This window comes from Erpetoichthys calabaricus, chromosome 10, assembly GCF_900747795.2.
Source record: "Erpetoichthys calabaricus chromosome 10, fErpCal1.3, whole genome shotgun sequence".
NCBI lineage: Eukaryota > Metazoa > Chordata > Cladistia > Polypteriformes > Polypteridae > Erpetoichthys > Erpetoichthys calabaricus.
In genome coordinates this window covers 3,215,189-3,229,383 of record NC_041403.2, presented here as the reverse complement: position 1 = coordinate 3,229,383, position 14,195 = coordinate 3,215,189, and the positions used below count along the sequence as shown (strand labels likewise).

General features: G+C 43.4%; 2 protein-coding genes across 2 annotated transcripts in view; both read right to left on the bottom strand.

Moving 5' to 3' along the window:
• The window catches only part of LOC127529379 (uncharacterized), a 773,396-nt gene that overhangs the window by 57,239 nt on the left and 701,962 nt on the right, over window positions 1–14,195 (bottom strand). The window lies entirely within an intron of this gene.
• The window catches only part of LOC114658702 (interferon-induced protein 44-like), a 33,245-nt gene that overhangs the window by 17,257 nt on the left and 1,793 nt on the right, over window positions 1–14,195 (bottom strand). Inside the window, exons 2-3 of the mRNA XM_028810738.2 lie at window positions 767–1,271; window positions 543–594 (exon numbers count right to left, since the gene is read on the bottom strand). Coding sequence (XP_028666571.1) covers window positions 543–594; window positions 767–1,259 — 545 coding nt within the window. The 5' untranslated portion in view covers window positions 1,260–1,271. The remainder of the gene's footprint in view (window positions 1–542; window positions 595–766; window positions 1,272–14,195) is intronic.

The following is a 14,195-nucleotide window of genomic DNA, read 5'->3' as shown; positions in this document are numbered from 1 at the left end:
GCCAATGTGGACAGCTTACCACAACTGCTCAGCCATTTAGGGCATATATCACTTCAGGTAGGCATAGAAGTCACTTAGACATGAAAGTCTAAGCCTAGCAAGGTTCAGCTGCCTAAGTACTAGCCAGTTCAGTCAAACAGTAGACAGCATTGTTTAGATATATTGGATTAACTCATTGGACACGAGTTAAGCCAAATTAGACAAGGGGCAACTCCACTTACCATAAGGGACATGTCAGCCAAGGCATTGGATAGTTCAGATAAACCTCAGCTAAGGATGGTAACAAGACATGCAGCGTCTCAGCATCAGCACACAGCTACAACACAACACACCGATCACCCAAGGCCAGGCAAGAAAAGTCCATCACAGCTGAAGAACACATGGAGCAAGCAGCAACACTAAATCTCAGACCCAATATTGCCGTTGAAGATGATGGACCAGTAATTACTAGAATTAAACTGTTTTTTTAGAACATTTTAAACCTTTATTCAGTTCAAAGAGCTGGAAAGAGGTGACTTTTAGAAAGAGAAAAGAGGACTCACTCTAACCCCCACTGGACGGTCCTCCAGGGCTTCTCCAATATGTCTCCAGTTGCTGGAATGAGAAAGCACACGTCACTCATACAGGAGTAGTCACAAAAACCCCAAGAGAGCCATACTGGTGAGCCAGTCTTAAATAGATTTCCAGAAATTTTCCACAATCTCTTAGTCCCATTTAAACACACGCCTCTGACTCCCTTGGCCCCTCGGTCACTTGGTACACTTACGCTCCACTCGGTAAACTTCACATTCGGTGAGATTCAGATCATTCCCACACAATGCCAGACCATCAAAGGCGTAGACTTCTCCTGGGTTACTGACGATGGTGGCCCCATCATTGCTCAGGAACACCAGGTTTGTCCCAAAGTTGGGTCCACTGTTTGCAGCATCGTAGAAAGCATTGGCCGCATTGGTCACTGCAATATGAAGTGGCTTTATTTGTGGTTCGGCCCGCTTGAAGCTGAATAGAAAGGCCTTTTCATCAGCCAGGTACCCCCCTGTCTGGGCGTAGCTTCGGTTTATGTAGCCTCCAAAGACAAAACCCGAATTGTTGAAGCCCACAGTCAGTGTTGGTCCTTGGTTGTCACATTTGCTATGGAAAGCTGCTGCCGTGTATCCATGGACACTGGCCTTATACAAGAGGCAGAACGTCACAGGCTCAGGGAATATCTGGAGGAGCTCTAACTCTGCTTTCGACAAGCTGGAGGTCACACGGGCCATTGTTCAGGAGTGCTTGGGAGAGAAAAAAGAGAAAACAACTCTTTAGTGACACACCTGGACAGAACCTAGACATCCAGGAGAACATTGGCTTAAACTTGCAGAAGACCCTGTCTCTTGAGTCTACACATCTTGAAGACTCCCTGCCTTCATAACACTGATGCACATTCACAGGAGGCCATGAGCCCACCTTCACCAGGGTAAGTTTTAGTAGGGATATATCTCAATAAAATCATAAGGAAAACTGACCTTTTCTATTATTTATTCTATCTGTGTTTCAACATTTCAATGGGATTCAACTCAAGGCTTTGACTAAGCCAGTGCATATCCCCCTTTTTCTTCTTTTTAAGCCTTTCTTGGTGGATTTGTTAATGTGCTTTGGATCTTTGTCCTGTTGAAAGGTTCATTGCCAACTTTGGGACAGATTTCCTCACATTAGCCTCAAGCACACATTGAAATAATTCAGAATTCACATTTGACTTGAGGACTACAGGCAGTCCAGGTCCAAAAGCAGCAAAGGAACCCCAAACCAAAACAGCTCTACCACAATGCCTCACAAGTGGTAGGAGGTTATTTTCCTTGAACAGGTGGCACAGTGGTAGTGCTGCTGCTTTGCAGTAAGGAGACTGGGGGTTCACTTCCCGGGTCCTCCCTGTGTGGAGAGTGCTTTGAGTAGTGAGAAAAGTGCTAAATAAATGTAAAGAATTATTATTAAATGGTGCCTACAGTTTGCGTCAAACATGTCTACTGTTACTGTGGTCAAACACCTCTATCTTTAAATCATATTCCCTGTGCAAATTGTTCCAGAATGCCTGCTCTTTTTCAAACGTCATCTTGCTTTTTCCTGGCACATTTTGCATGCAGGTCAAATTTGTCCAATCTGGTCAGCCAGGTCAGACTGGAGAGCATGCAACCACACAACGAAACAGCTCAGGATCCTGGTTGGCAACCCCCCCAGACAGACACGTGGTCAAGTCCACCCTCCAGAAATGACCATCTATCTGTCACAGCTAGTGTTACATAGGTGTCCCCTTGCCCTGATCCAGCTGCTTGTGTCCTCGACAATGAGGACCCTGCAAGCTGGATCAGCCTTGGGGGAAGCACGCCACATGGCCTCAGTGTCATAACTGACGTTCCTTCACAATGCTGGTAATGTGGCTCATTTGGGACTCTGTGAGTACCTTCTCGTTCTACACAAAGTCAAATCAGTAGTACCCAAGGATCTTCCAAACAGACTTCATTTCAGGTCACTGGATAGCGTCCATGTCTCCCAACCATATAGCAAAACAGGAAGCATCAAGACTCTAAACATTTGGACATTCATCCTTTTGCAGAGATATTGAGAGAGCCACACACCCCTTTCCAATGACCTCATGCTTTCCCAATCCATCTACTGACTTCAAAGGAAGAGTCACCAGAGACATGAATGTCACTGCAAAGTTAAGTAAACCTCTCCACAGACAGACACATTGCTGATGGCTGTCTCCAAGAAGTCATTAAAGGCCTGGATGTTGGTTTTTAGCAGGACACTCGCAAGCCCAGACACTCCGACTGCTCACTCAGTCTCTCGAGAGCCCAAATCAGAGCCTCCATTGACTTTGCGAAGATCACAACATCATCAGAAAGTCAAGATCAGTGAATGTTTCTTCACTAACAGATGCCCCACAGCTACTGGACTCCACGACCCTGCCCAACACCCAGTACATGCAAGTATTGAACAGAGTAGGAGCAGAACAGACCCCTGACAAACTCCAGAATCAACTGGGAAAAACGTAGAGGGTCTGCCTCCACTCTGCACAGCACTCATGGTGCCAATGTACAGGCCAGCCATGACATTCAGCAACGTCATGTAGATCCTGTGAAATCTCAGGATTTCTCACAAGGCTGTTCAATCAACTGAGTCGAACGATTTATGAAAATCGACAAAGGCTGCATTAAAGCTCAATAAGAACCTTCATTTGCCCAGTCTCTTTCTAAGTTTAGATGCATGCACTTTGTCTCCAACTGTTCCCTGTAGATTCCATGAGGAAATTTTGTGGATCTTGTAGTCTTCTTTTAGTACCAAAAGGCCAGCTCATGTACTGAACTTGCTAGGCTGGAAAATCTTGGGACAAATTGACAGATGTTTGAAATCTCCACTACTTGTGGATGATTTTCCTTACAGTGGAACAATTGAGTTCAGATAATTTGGTTATCTTTTGAAATCTCTTGCCAGACTCCAAGGCATCCACATCCTTCTTTCTGCCTTAGTGAGTTCTTTTGGTTTTGGCATGATGACACCACACAAGTCAATAGCAAAGAGAACACCAGACTCTTGATATCACATACGATAGCCATGTCCACCTGCAGACTCCATAAGGAGGCCGTAATCATTGGTAATGTAGGGGGAAATGTTTCCAGGAAGATCTGCTATTTGCCTGTCCAAATATATAGAAATAATCAACCATTTTTTATAGGGAGTAATTACGTTTTCACACGACTGTACATGACAACAGAAGCATAAGTGAGGCCCAAAAACTGTTCTGAGACCACAAACTTTGTCAAACCACTTATTCTGGTGGCATTTTTAAAAGGCAGTTAATGAGGCCATGTTTACTCGGGTGAAGCGGACCAACTGAGGAATGAGGCCTTGAAATGGGAATGAACTGTTGGACAATTATTTGGTGCTTTCTCATTTGTAGCGTTTTAAGTATTGAGGTACCGAACTAAAGAAAAACTTTAAGGTCTAAAAGAAAACTTGCACTGCCAATTGTTAGTCAATATGTAAGGGTAAGTCAATAATTCTGTGCAGTTTGTCTTAATCTTGTTTGGGTTGGCTGTACAACTTTCCCCATTCACATATGGAAATGTGTCAAGCTGGTAGAGTTTAGACCTCAATCAGTAAATTTCTCTTGTTGTTTTAATAGCCACCCCACACTATGTTTGCACCAAAAAAGAGAAGCGATCAGTGAGCTGCTTTGTATGGTCTGAAGGTGCCCCAGGAGCTGAAATCCTCAGTGGTTTGTCAGAATTATGGTACAGACTTGTTTGATATTATCAGCAGTAATGGATGTAGATGGGCATCCTGCTCCTTCTTTTGTAATTAACACTTGTCCGACCATTTTTGAACTTCTCAATCCATAAACACTTCACCGAGGTAAAACACTGTCTCCATATTGTGCAGAAAGCCTTCTATGGATTTTGACCGCAGTACACCTTCACCCCATAAAAAAACGGATCACTGCTTGCTGCTCTTCTTTGGTGTAAACAGAAAGCAGAAGCACCATATTTACTCCTACAAAATAATACATTTTATTTATATAGCGCCTTTCCCATGCTCAAGGTACAAAACATCAAGAGAAAATGACTGATCAAGGTTGAAACTTTACCACTGTGACCACAGACAATGCACCATGTCTCCACATGTACGTGGGTAAAGCTGTACAGCAAACCCAACCATAATTATTACAAATGTGTAGATAATTGCTGACTTATCATCATATATTAAGATTTAGCTTTCTAGCTCTTGCTAACCGTATAACAGGTCAAAACCAATCAGAAGAGAAACTTGGGGTTGTCTGAGATGGCACATTAACCACAATGTAGGGGCTTACATGTCTTACCCCGGGCCATGGACACTGGTGAAACGCTGATTGGTAGAAAGTTTGAAACCATGGGGTGTGCCTAGTCTGGGCTGGTCCAAAGGTACGTGGCCAGAGCTTGGGAAGTGTTAGCCCCTCAACTATAATGCCCCATAGGTCCTAGCGGCATAATAATAATAAGAAGAAGGCCAGCTTAAATATGGGGCCAATGCAGCTGTTGCTTGTCTCTCTCTCTTTTCTCATCAATAATTATCCAGACACCATTCTGCATGAAAGATCAATCAGCTCAAATGTGCAATGTAAGAATGAAAGAGCCACCTGATACTGAGGCACATTGGGTGCCTGGACTTTTAACAAGAACAGCTGCTATCCATCCAGGTTGTGTTTGATTTCTCTGCTTCTGCTCTTAGCACATTAAGAACCATAGTTTAAAGAATCTTATATTCAATGTTGAATAAATAAAAGAATAAGCTTTTGAATTTGCTTCTCTGCTTGCCTTGAACTCTTTCTGATAAACCACTTGGGGTCTTGAGATAAATGAATCAAGGAAGTATTTTAACCATAGATGCAGTCATCCCTCATTCATCTTGATGGTACCCACAAGTGGAGCTCAAGACTACAGCTGCATGTTTGTGGCAGGCTGGTAAGAGGGACTTAACAGAGCAGGAGTGAAAAGTTTGGGATACTCAGGTTATGCAGATTGGACCATGTGTCCTGGCAAGGAGAAATATCAAGGTTGCACCATACAATCATGTGCCCCATGGTTTAGTGCTGGGGTTTCTCCTCTTCTCACTATACACTTTTTAGTAGGCCGCATCATTCCATTTCATTGTTTTTCATATCACTGCTATACCTGCAGTTCCCTCCAAATGACCACACGGTATCGGCTACATGTCTCACTGATATTGCAATCTGGATGAAGGAGCACCATCTCCAGCTCATCATTGCTATCACAGCTCATCCCTCTATTTAGAATTCCATCTCTGTTCAGCTTGGCTCATTTTTGCTAACACCTGAAAAGTCTGTATGCAACCGTAGGGTATTAATTGGTGACCAGCTGTCCTTTACTAACCATGTTGCCATGGTCTCGAAGTCTTGCAAATTCCCATTGTATAATATCTGCAAGATCAAACCGTATTTGAGGAAGTATGCAGCACAACTTGTGGCTCATATGTTGGTCTTGTCACGTCCGGACTACTGCAACTCTGTGCTGGCAAGAGGGCTGGCATGTGTCACCAAGCCAGTGTAGATGATTCAAAATACAGCGGCACTACTTGTGTTCAGCCACCTGAGATGGGCACATGTCACTCCTCTCTTCAAGTCACTACATTAACATCCTGTGGTGGCACATATTTAGTTCAAATCTTTGAAGCTTTCATGCAGAGTAGTCACCTGTAAGGACTTATCCTTCTTCTCACCCTCTCAGGTCTGCTGATCAACAGCATCTGGAGATGCCCCCTCTATGTGGTGTCAAATCCCAGTCCAGACCTTTTTCATGTCTATGTCTTTGCTGGTGGAATGAACTGCCCTCCTCAACCCAAATTGCTGACTCCCTCAATGTGTTAAAGGAAACGTTTGGTGAATTTCAATCTAGCTGGTAATGGCCTTGATAGATTCTTATAACTGAAGAAGTGTAACTAACTGGCATTTTGTTCTGAACTCTTCACTTGTAGTCGCCAGTCAGCTTCAGTCACACCTTACGCATTGCAATTTATTTGAGAAATTCCAGTCTGGTTTTTGCACTGGTAATAGTACAGAAACGGCACTAACACGGGTTGTAAATGACATTCTGATATCCTCTGATGAAGGAAACTCCACTGTAATGATGTTGTTAGACTTAAGACACCATTGACCATTCGATTTTACTGCACAGGCTAGAAAATGATGTTGGGCTCACAGGCACTGTGCTCGCTTGGTTTAGTTCTTATTTATCAAATCGATTCCAATATGTACAGAAATGTACTGACAGGACTCCATCAATATACACAGAAGTTCAATATGGTGTCCCGCAGGGCTCAGTACTGGGACCTTTACTGTTTTCACTTTACAGGCGTCCACTGGGATCTCTCATTAGGAAACATAATGTTAATTTTCACTTGTATGCAGATGACACCCAGTTATACTTTTCTTTTAGATCAAATGAAGTTTCTCCGATGTTGTCTTTAATTAGTTGTGTTAGTGAATTAAAGGAGTGGATGGATGAGAACTACTTGTCTTTAAACACAGATAAAACAGAGATGTTAATTGTTGGAGGGAATGACGCTGATTATAACAATATTTTGTCATCATTTAACTCAGTTGGAATCCCCATTAATTTTACTGAATCAGCCCACAATCTAGGAGTTATCTTTGACTCTAGCATGTCATTTAAAGCGCATATTACAAAGTTGTCCAAAAAATGTTATTTCTAGTAGGACTGACTACTGCAATGCGGTGTTCACTGGATGTTCAAACTGTTCTTTATTCAGCCTCCAATTAATCCAAAATGCTGCTGCAAGAATTATTACAAGAACAAGAAAATATGAACACTTAACTCCAGTTCTTAAATCCTTACACTGGCTCCTGGTTAAGTTTAGGGCAGATTTCAAAATCCTCCTTTTAACATATTAAGCATTAAATGGTCGAGGTCCGGCTTACTTGTCTGAACTTATCATGACTTACAAACCAGAGCACACATTAAGATCTCAAGATGCCAGTCTGCTTATGATTCCAAGAATTAATAAAATAACATTGGGAGGTCGAGCTTTTAGTTACAGGGCCCCTAAACTGTGGAATGGTCTGCCTGCTATTATAAGAGATGCCCCTTCGGTCTCAACTTTTAAATCCCGGCTGAAGACTCACTACTTCAGTTTAGCACACCCTGACTAGAGCTGCTGATTAACTGTACAGACTGCATCTCTGTTGTCAGTTATTAGCACTAAAACATAAGTAACATGATAGTTAATAATTGGATACTAACCCTCACCTATTCTGTTTCTCTTCTCGGTAATCAAAAGTGCCACTTGTTGCCATGACCCACCTGCCAAGTTGTTTTGTCTGCCTAAGATGAAGTCATCTCTGATGGAGGATTGCAGGTATCATTGGGTAGAGGGGTCCTTTCATCGTATTGGCTGGCCCAGTGCTGTTTCAGCAGTGGAATGGCCAATAGGGGGAGACAGCTAGATGGCCGAAGTCTCCAGGGCTCTGAACAAATCTAAATTGTATTATGTGGTATCATCTACTGTTAAATTCTGCTCTGCGCTTGTAATATTTCTATTGCAGTATTATATTATTATTATTATTTTACCAATATTATTCTACCAATGTGCAATATAGACCTTAAGTCAACAAGTGCAATTTGTATATTTATTACTATTCGGTTTGTTATTATTTTTCTCTCTTCTTGTCTTTTTGTCTTTTTAACTCTTATTCCTCACACTGAGTCGATTGCACCTTCAATTTCGTTGTTCCTTTGTAAAAAGTGACAATGACAATAAAGATCTATCTATCTATCTATATTGTATTGAGGATTACTTGTGTTCTGTTCTGTGTATTGTATTATGTTGACCCCCTTGTTTTTGACACCCAATGCACGCCCAACATACCTGGAAAGGGGTCTCTCTTTGAACTGCCCTTCCCAAGGTTCCTTCCATTTTTTCCCTACAAGGGTCTTTTTGGGAGTTTTTCCTCGTCTTCTTAGAGAGTCAAGGCTGGGGGGCTGTCAAGAGGCAGGGCCTGTTAAAGCCCAGCGCAGCACTTCGTGTGTGATTTTGTGCTATACAAAAATAAATTGCATTGTATTGTATTTGTGATGATTAATTTCATAATCCTATCCTGTCACACTAATTCCCAAACAGTCCCTCAGACTGATATTACTTCATTATGCTGCCCTCTTTGTAAGTTGCTTTGGAAAAAGAGTGTCTGCTAAGTAAAAAAAAATGTAAAATGTAAATATACAGGGTGGGCCAGTCCATTACCGGTGGAGTCAGTTGACCTGTTTGACCCGAGGCTCATCATAAAGCCATGAGCACAAGAGAGTTCAAAAGCCAGTCACCTTCTTGCTGACCGTTGCCCTCACACTTTTCTGTTACAAATTGGTCAGAAGTTGGTGTAGGCTTCATGAAAGCCTGGGGCAAAAGAAATGAGAAGTGAGAGTTTTGACGTGTGCCACTGATTTCTGGTATTTTGGCTTGAAGGTTTTGCCTTAGAAAAAAGAAAAAACTTGAGGCAACATGCCGGAAGAAAACGATAATCTCCGTCTACACCCGTGGGCTTCAAAGTCAGCCACTTTGCTCTCGTGTTTGTTCTGTGAAGTCTGCTGCAGTTTGGCCTGCCAGGACTCCTCACAAAGTTAATGAATGCCTAGCAGTAAAATGTCTTGCTTTATCACAGGGTGTGGGTGATGGCAATCACCTCAGGTGTGGCTTTGTCCGACTGAAAAATGAAGGACGAGACATGGAGTTCTAAAAGCCAGCTGTAGAGACGTAGAAAATGAGGGTCAGAAACCTCCGATAAAGGAGGCAACCATGTAAGGACTGAACCTGAGAGCAAATTCAGTAAAATAAAGTGCCTTGAAAAAGAATTCAGCCCACATTGATGGTTGTCACAGCCTGGTATTTTGATCTGTTAGACTAGAAATTAAACCCCCTTTGTCACACTGTTGACCAAAACAGTAAGAAAATTCTAGACCATTAAAAATTTGTACTGCAGAAACTGAACAAGCATCACCTCTGTACTTCTGTCTGTCTTAACCTGCAAACTCTCAGACCACAACTGACACAACCCAGCGGCAACAAGTTCAGCACTAAATGTGGTGGTACGTTTTGTTCCTTCTGCCCCTTCAATAAGGGCACCACCCCTGCAGACACAATTAAATAGCTACAATACATGTTAGACTAGTGTTTCTCACCTTTGTGACCCACTTTTTTCCATATTCGTGTCCTAACAACCCACCATTTTGGGGCGGCAAATTCATTGCAATCATCAAAGCCTAACACCTTAGTGAATCACCGAGCCGATTGTCAGAGCAGATGGAGGAGTTCCTAGGTGAACTGAACATGATGGTCAAAGCAGGGAGTAGGGGACCCCATTGCAGAATCGAGCAGGATTGTTATAACAAGGCCACCTTGATGAACTGAGCAATGTTGTCAAAGTGGGAGGTAGGGGACCCCCTTGGTAAATCGATCATGATCATCAGAGTGGATGGAGGTGCCCCAGGGTAAATCTAGCATGATTGGTACAACGGGGAGGAAGGGAACCCCTTGGTTTATCAAGCACAATTGTCAGATCGTCCCCCTTGATGAATTGAACATGATCATCAGAGTGGTGGGGTGGACCTCCATGGTGAATCGAGTATGATTGTCAGAGCAGGAAGGGGGACCCCCTTTGGTCGATCGAGAACACACAAATGTCATTGCGGGTGGGGCATCAAGAAGGAACAACTGTGCAACTAACTTGTGCCCCACCGCAACCCACTTCACAACTCGCCAAGACCCACTGCCAATATAAACCATAGTGACTTGCAACCCACCGGCTACAACCCAATGGCTGAGAAACTCTGGCTGTGTTAGATTATACTGTAAAAATCATTAAATAAAAGTCATGGGAGGTAGCGGCCTTTTCAAAGAGATAAATGTGCGCGTATCTGGCACTCATTGTCGCCTGTTTTTATTGCTTCATTTTTGCACCCCATGTGAATCATTTACTGACCTGTTTGAACAACAGAAACAATCACCGGTAAAAGGCGCATGAAACTGACCTTCCGCCCTGAACACTTATTCCCTACTTATTATTGATTTAGACTTCCTATGCCTTTCATTTCTATAAATTCTTTTTTTTCAGATGATACATGCACTGTGGGCAGGCCTGGTGACACGAAGAAGCAAAAAGCAATTTGTACCCCCCACCCCTTCTCAGATTTGGATGAAAAGATTTTTGAACACTTTCGACTAATTAGCTTGCGCCTCTTCAGAAGTAGGTCCACTCTGTCATTGGCCACTGAAAGCGGTGGGGGTAAATTCCAGAATTTAGGTGTAGTCAGGGTTAGGGCGTCTCGTCAGGGTCGTCTCAAAGGAAAATGTCGGGTATTAATTACTGCTAACTGTGCCGGGGACTTGGCTGATGGTGGACGCCGTGCATATCGCTGCTTGTCTTTGTAGAATAGAAATGTTGATGTTGGGCGAGAGCGTTCAGCATATCGCGTGAAGGATTTATTCTTATTATTCTTATTATTAATACTATAAACCAACAGTGTAATCATACTAATCAATAAATTGCACAAAAAACTCAATGATTTATGGCCTATTTGGCACATCATATCACAGTTACAACAGCTGTGGATATTCCGCATGCAGCACGTTAATCCAACATTAATTTGAAAATTGAGTAGTCTGTTAAGGAAGGAAAATGTTGGATGAAGCCCAGAATTCAATAAGATTTTAGGTTTTTTTTGAGCTGAGCAAAGTTTAGTAATAGGACTTTCTTCTTCTTCTTATGGCTGCTTCTTGTCCGCATATTGATTTGGCAAAATTTTACACTGGATGCCCTTCCTGACGTAACCCTCCCCATTTATCCGGGCTTGGGACAATGCAATATAATCAAATAAAGAATCTGATGGGGGTGGCACAGCAGTGAAGTGCTGGTGCTGCTGCCTTGCGGTAAGGAGAAGTGGGATGAAGTCCCGGGTACCCCCTGCGTGGAGTTCACATGTCCTCTCCATGTCAATTCTCTGGTCTCCTCACAAAGTCAAAAGACTTTGCAGGTCAGGTGAACTGGTGTTGCTAAAAAGACTGGATCTTGTCCAGGTATTGTCCCTGCCGTGCACCTGATGATTGCTAGACTAGGCTCCAGCATTCCCACAACACAACCATGTGGTTAGGAAAATGGAGTCTGACTGATAATGTAATCCCCAGTGGTGGACCCTGTACCGGTGCTGTTATTTTGAGCCCTAGGTCAAGCTTATAAGTGCGCCAACCGACTGCTCAGTAGCTAACCCGTGCAGCTGGGTTATGATCTGTGCCCTAGGAGATTTCCTAATTCGCCTCAATGGTGGTGCCAGCCCTGGGTGAACCTCTATTTTTTAGCCCTAAAGCTTGAACTGTGGTGGTGGCTGCCTTCACAACCAGCAACCAAGTCTGGGTAACCGCTGTTATCTTCTTCAATGAGTTTGTTCCACTACAGATCACTAAAATTAGAAACAAAATTAAACATCTCAAGGTTTCTTTTTTATTTTTTTTTTTGTAGGAACCCCTACTCATACTGTAGACACCCCAAAATTTTAAAGTCGTTTCTGGGGCCTATCCAGGACTAGGGGCCCTGAAGCTTAAGCTTCATTAGTTTCATAGTAGACCCGCTCCGATAATATCAAGTTTTAGGGAGTGCTTGTTGTTACTTCACTAGTTTTTGGGACTGAAAGTGAAAGTAAAGTTTTCCCTGGGAACTTCCCCGGCTCCGTTTTTAACCAAAATGTCACCGATCAGCACGAGCCAAACCCGCAGACACAAACCACGCCGCCGCACCCGCGCGCCTCCAGTATTTGTATCCGCGCGGTCCTGTGTGTGTGCGCGCGCGCGCGCGTGTGTATCGACTGCGCATGCACAAGACAAGAACCCACGGACTCATTCACAGTCGTGTGAAGTGATTTGTCGTTGTCCACATCTGTACGATTAAAAGCACACACAGATTAAATGGCGCAGACCCTGGAGAAAAACGAACGCTTCGGCAGGAAAAAAAGGAAACATCTGCGAGATCGAAAAATTTGGGGCGGATTCTGCCACACGTCACACACTTACTGCTTGAGCAAACCAGCGCGTGCACCTTCTGACCCCCCCGCCCCCTAAGGGGCCCCACCCTTGATCGATCACGTCTGCAGCTGCCTGTGCCCGACTATAAACGGGCGATGAAGGCTGAGACTCCCTTTAAAGATGTACACCTGCTCGCCAGCCGTGTGTGGACAGCCAAGGCTTGGAAATGCGGTGGCAATGGAAAGACAGGAAGAGGGCGTGAAGGTGCACCAGAGTTACTTGAGCTCCTTCACCGTCAATTCCTGTGTTGGTACATCTGGAGTGCAGACTAAGCAGACTGTAGGGGCTGAGAGAGCCAGCGGTGTCCCACCGGTGGGATCACAGTTCTTATATATCCTTCCGGAGCCATCCGTGTCACGTTCCCTCAACAGCATTCCCCAAGGCTGTCTGGGAAAATAAATAAATGAATAAATAAAGGCAATTTTCTATAACTGCTTTGGGTTTCCTCTCCACATTTGCACTTTCTTTTTCTCTGCATTTAAACACTGTGAAGCTCCTGCAAGTCAGTCAGATCCTTGTAAGGCCCCTGATTTCCTCCGGCAAGAAAATAACAACATGAGGAAAAAGGCGGAGTGACAAAAACAAAAAAACAACTGACGAGACAGGAAAGGCAGGACGGGAAAACACATCAGCCCCTCTGATGATTACGGTAGACCGGAGCAAGAATCAACCCCGGGGGCGGATTGTTTTCAGCGGTTTCTGTGTGCCCGATGTTTTCAACACCCACAATTTACGACGGCTGATGAGAATAAAAGGAACTTGACATAGGAAGCCGCGCATACCGCAATTCAGATTCCATGTTTTAAAAAGCGGACCTTCAACGAGTCACTCATTTCTGACACATATGAGCAGAGTGAGCTGAAGTCCAAAGTGTGACGATTTCATGCTTTAAAAAAAAAATAACAACCGCGCTCACGCGTGTGCGTGCACGAGCGAGAAGAAGCTGATTGGTCACTTAATTTAACTCTAAAAAGGAACAGAAACGCGAAACTTCCGATGACGAGTCGTGTTTCTGCTTTTCTAGATAGATAGATAGATAGATAGATAGATAGATAGATAGATAGATAGATAGATAGATAGATAGATAGATAGATAGACGTGAAAGGCACTATATTACAGATAGATAGATAGATAGATAGATAGATAGATAGATAGATAGATAGATAGATAGATAGATAGATAGATAGATAGATAGATAGACGTGAAAGGCACTATATTACAGATAGATAGATAGATAGATAGATAGATAGATAGATAGATAGATAGATAGATAGATAGATAGATACTTTATTAATCCCAAGGGGAAAATCACATACTGCAGCAGCAGCATACTGATAAAAAACATTAAAGAGTGATAACAATACAGGTAAAACAGACAGTAACTTTGTATAATGTTATGGTTTACCCCCGACCGGGTGGAATTGAAGAGTCGCATAGTGTGGGGTCTCCTCAGTCTGCCAGTGGAGCAGGACGGTGACAGCAGTCTGTCGCTGAAGCTGCTCCTCTGTCTGGAGATAATCCTGTTCAGTGGATTCTCCATGATTGACAGAAGTCTGCTCAGTGCCCGTCGCTCTGCC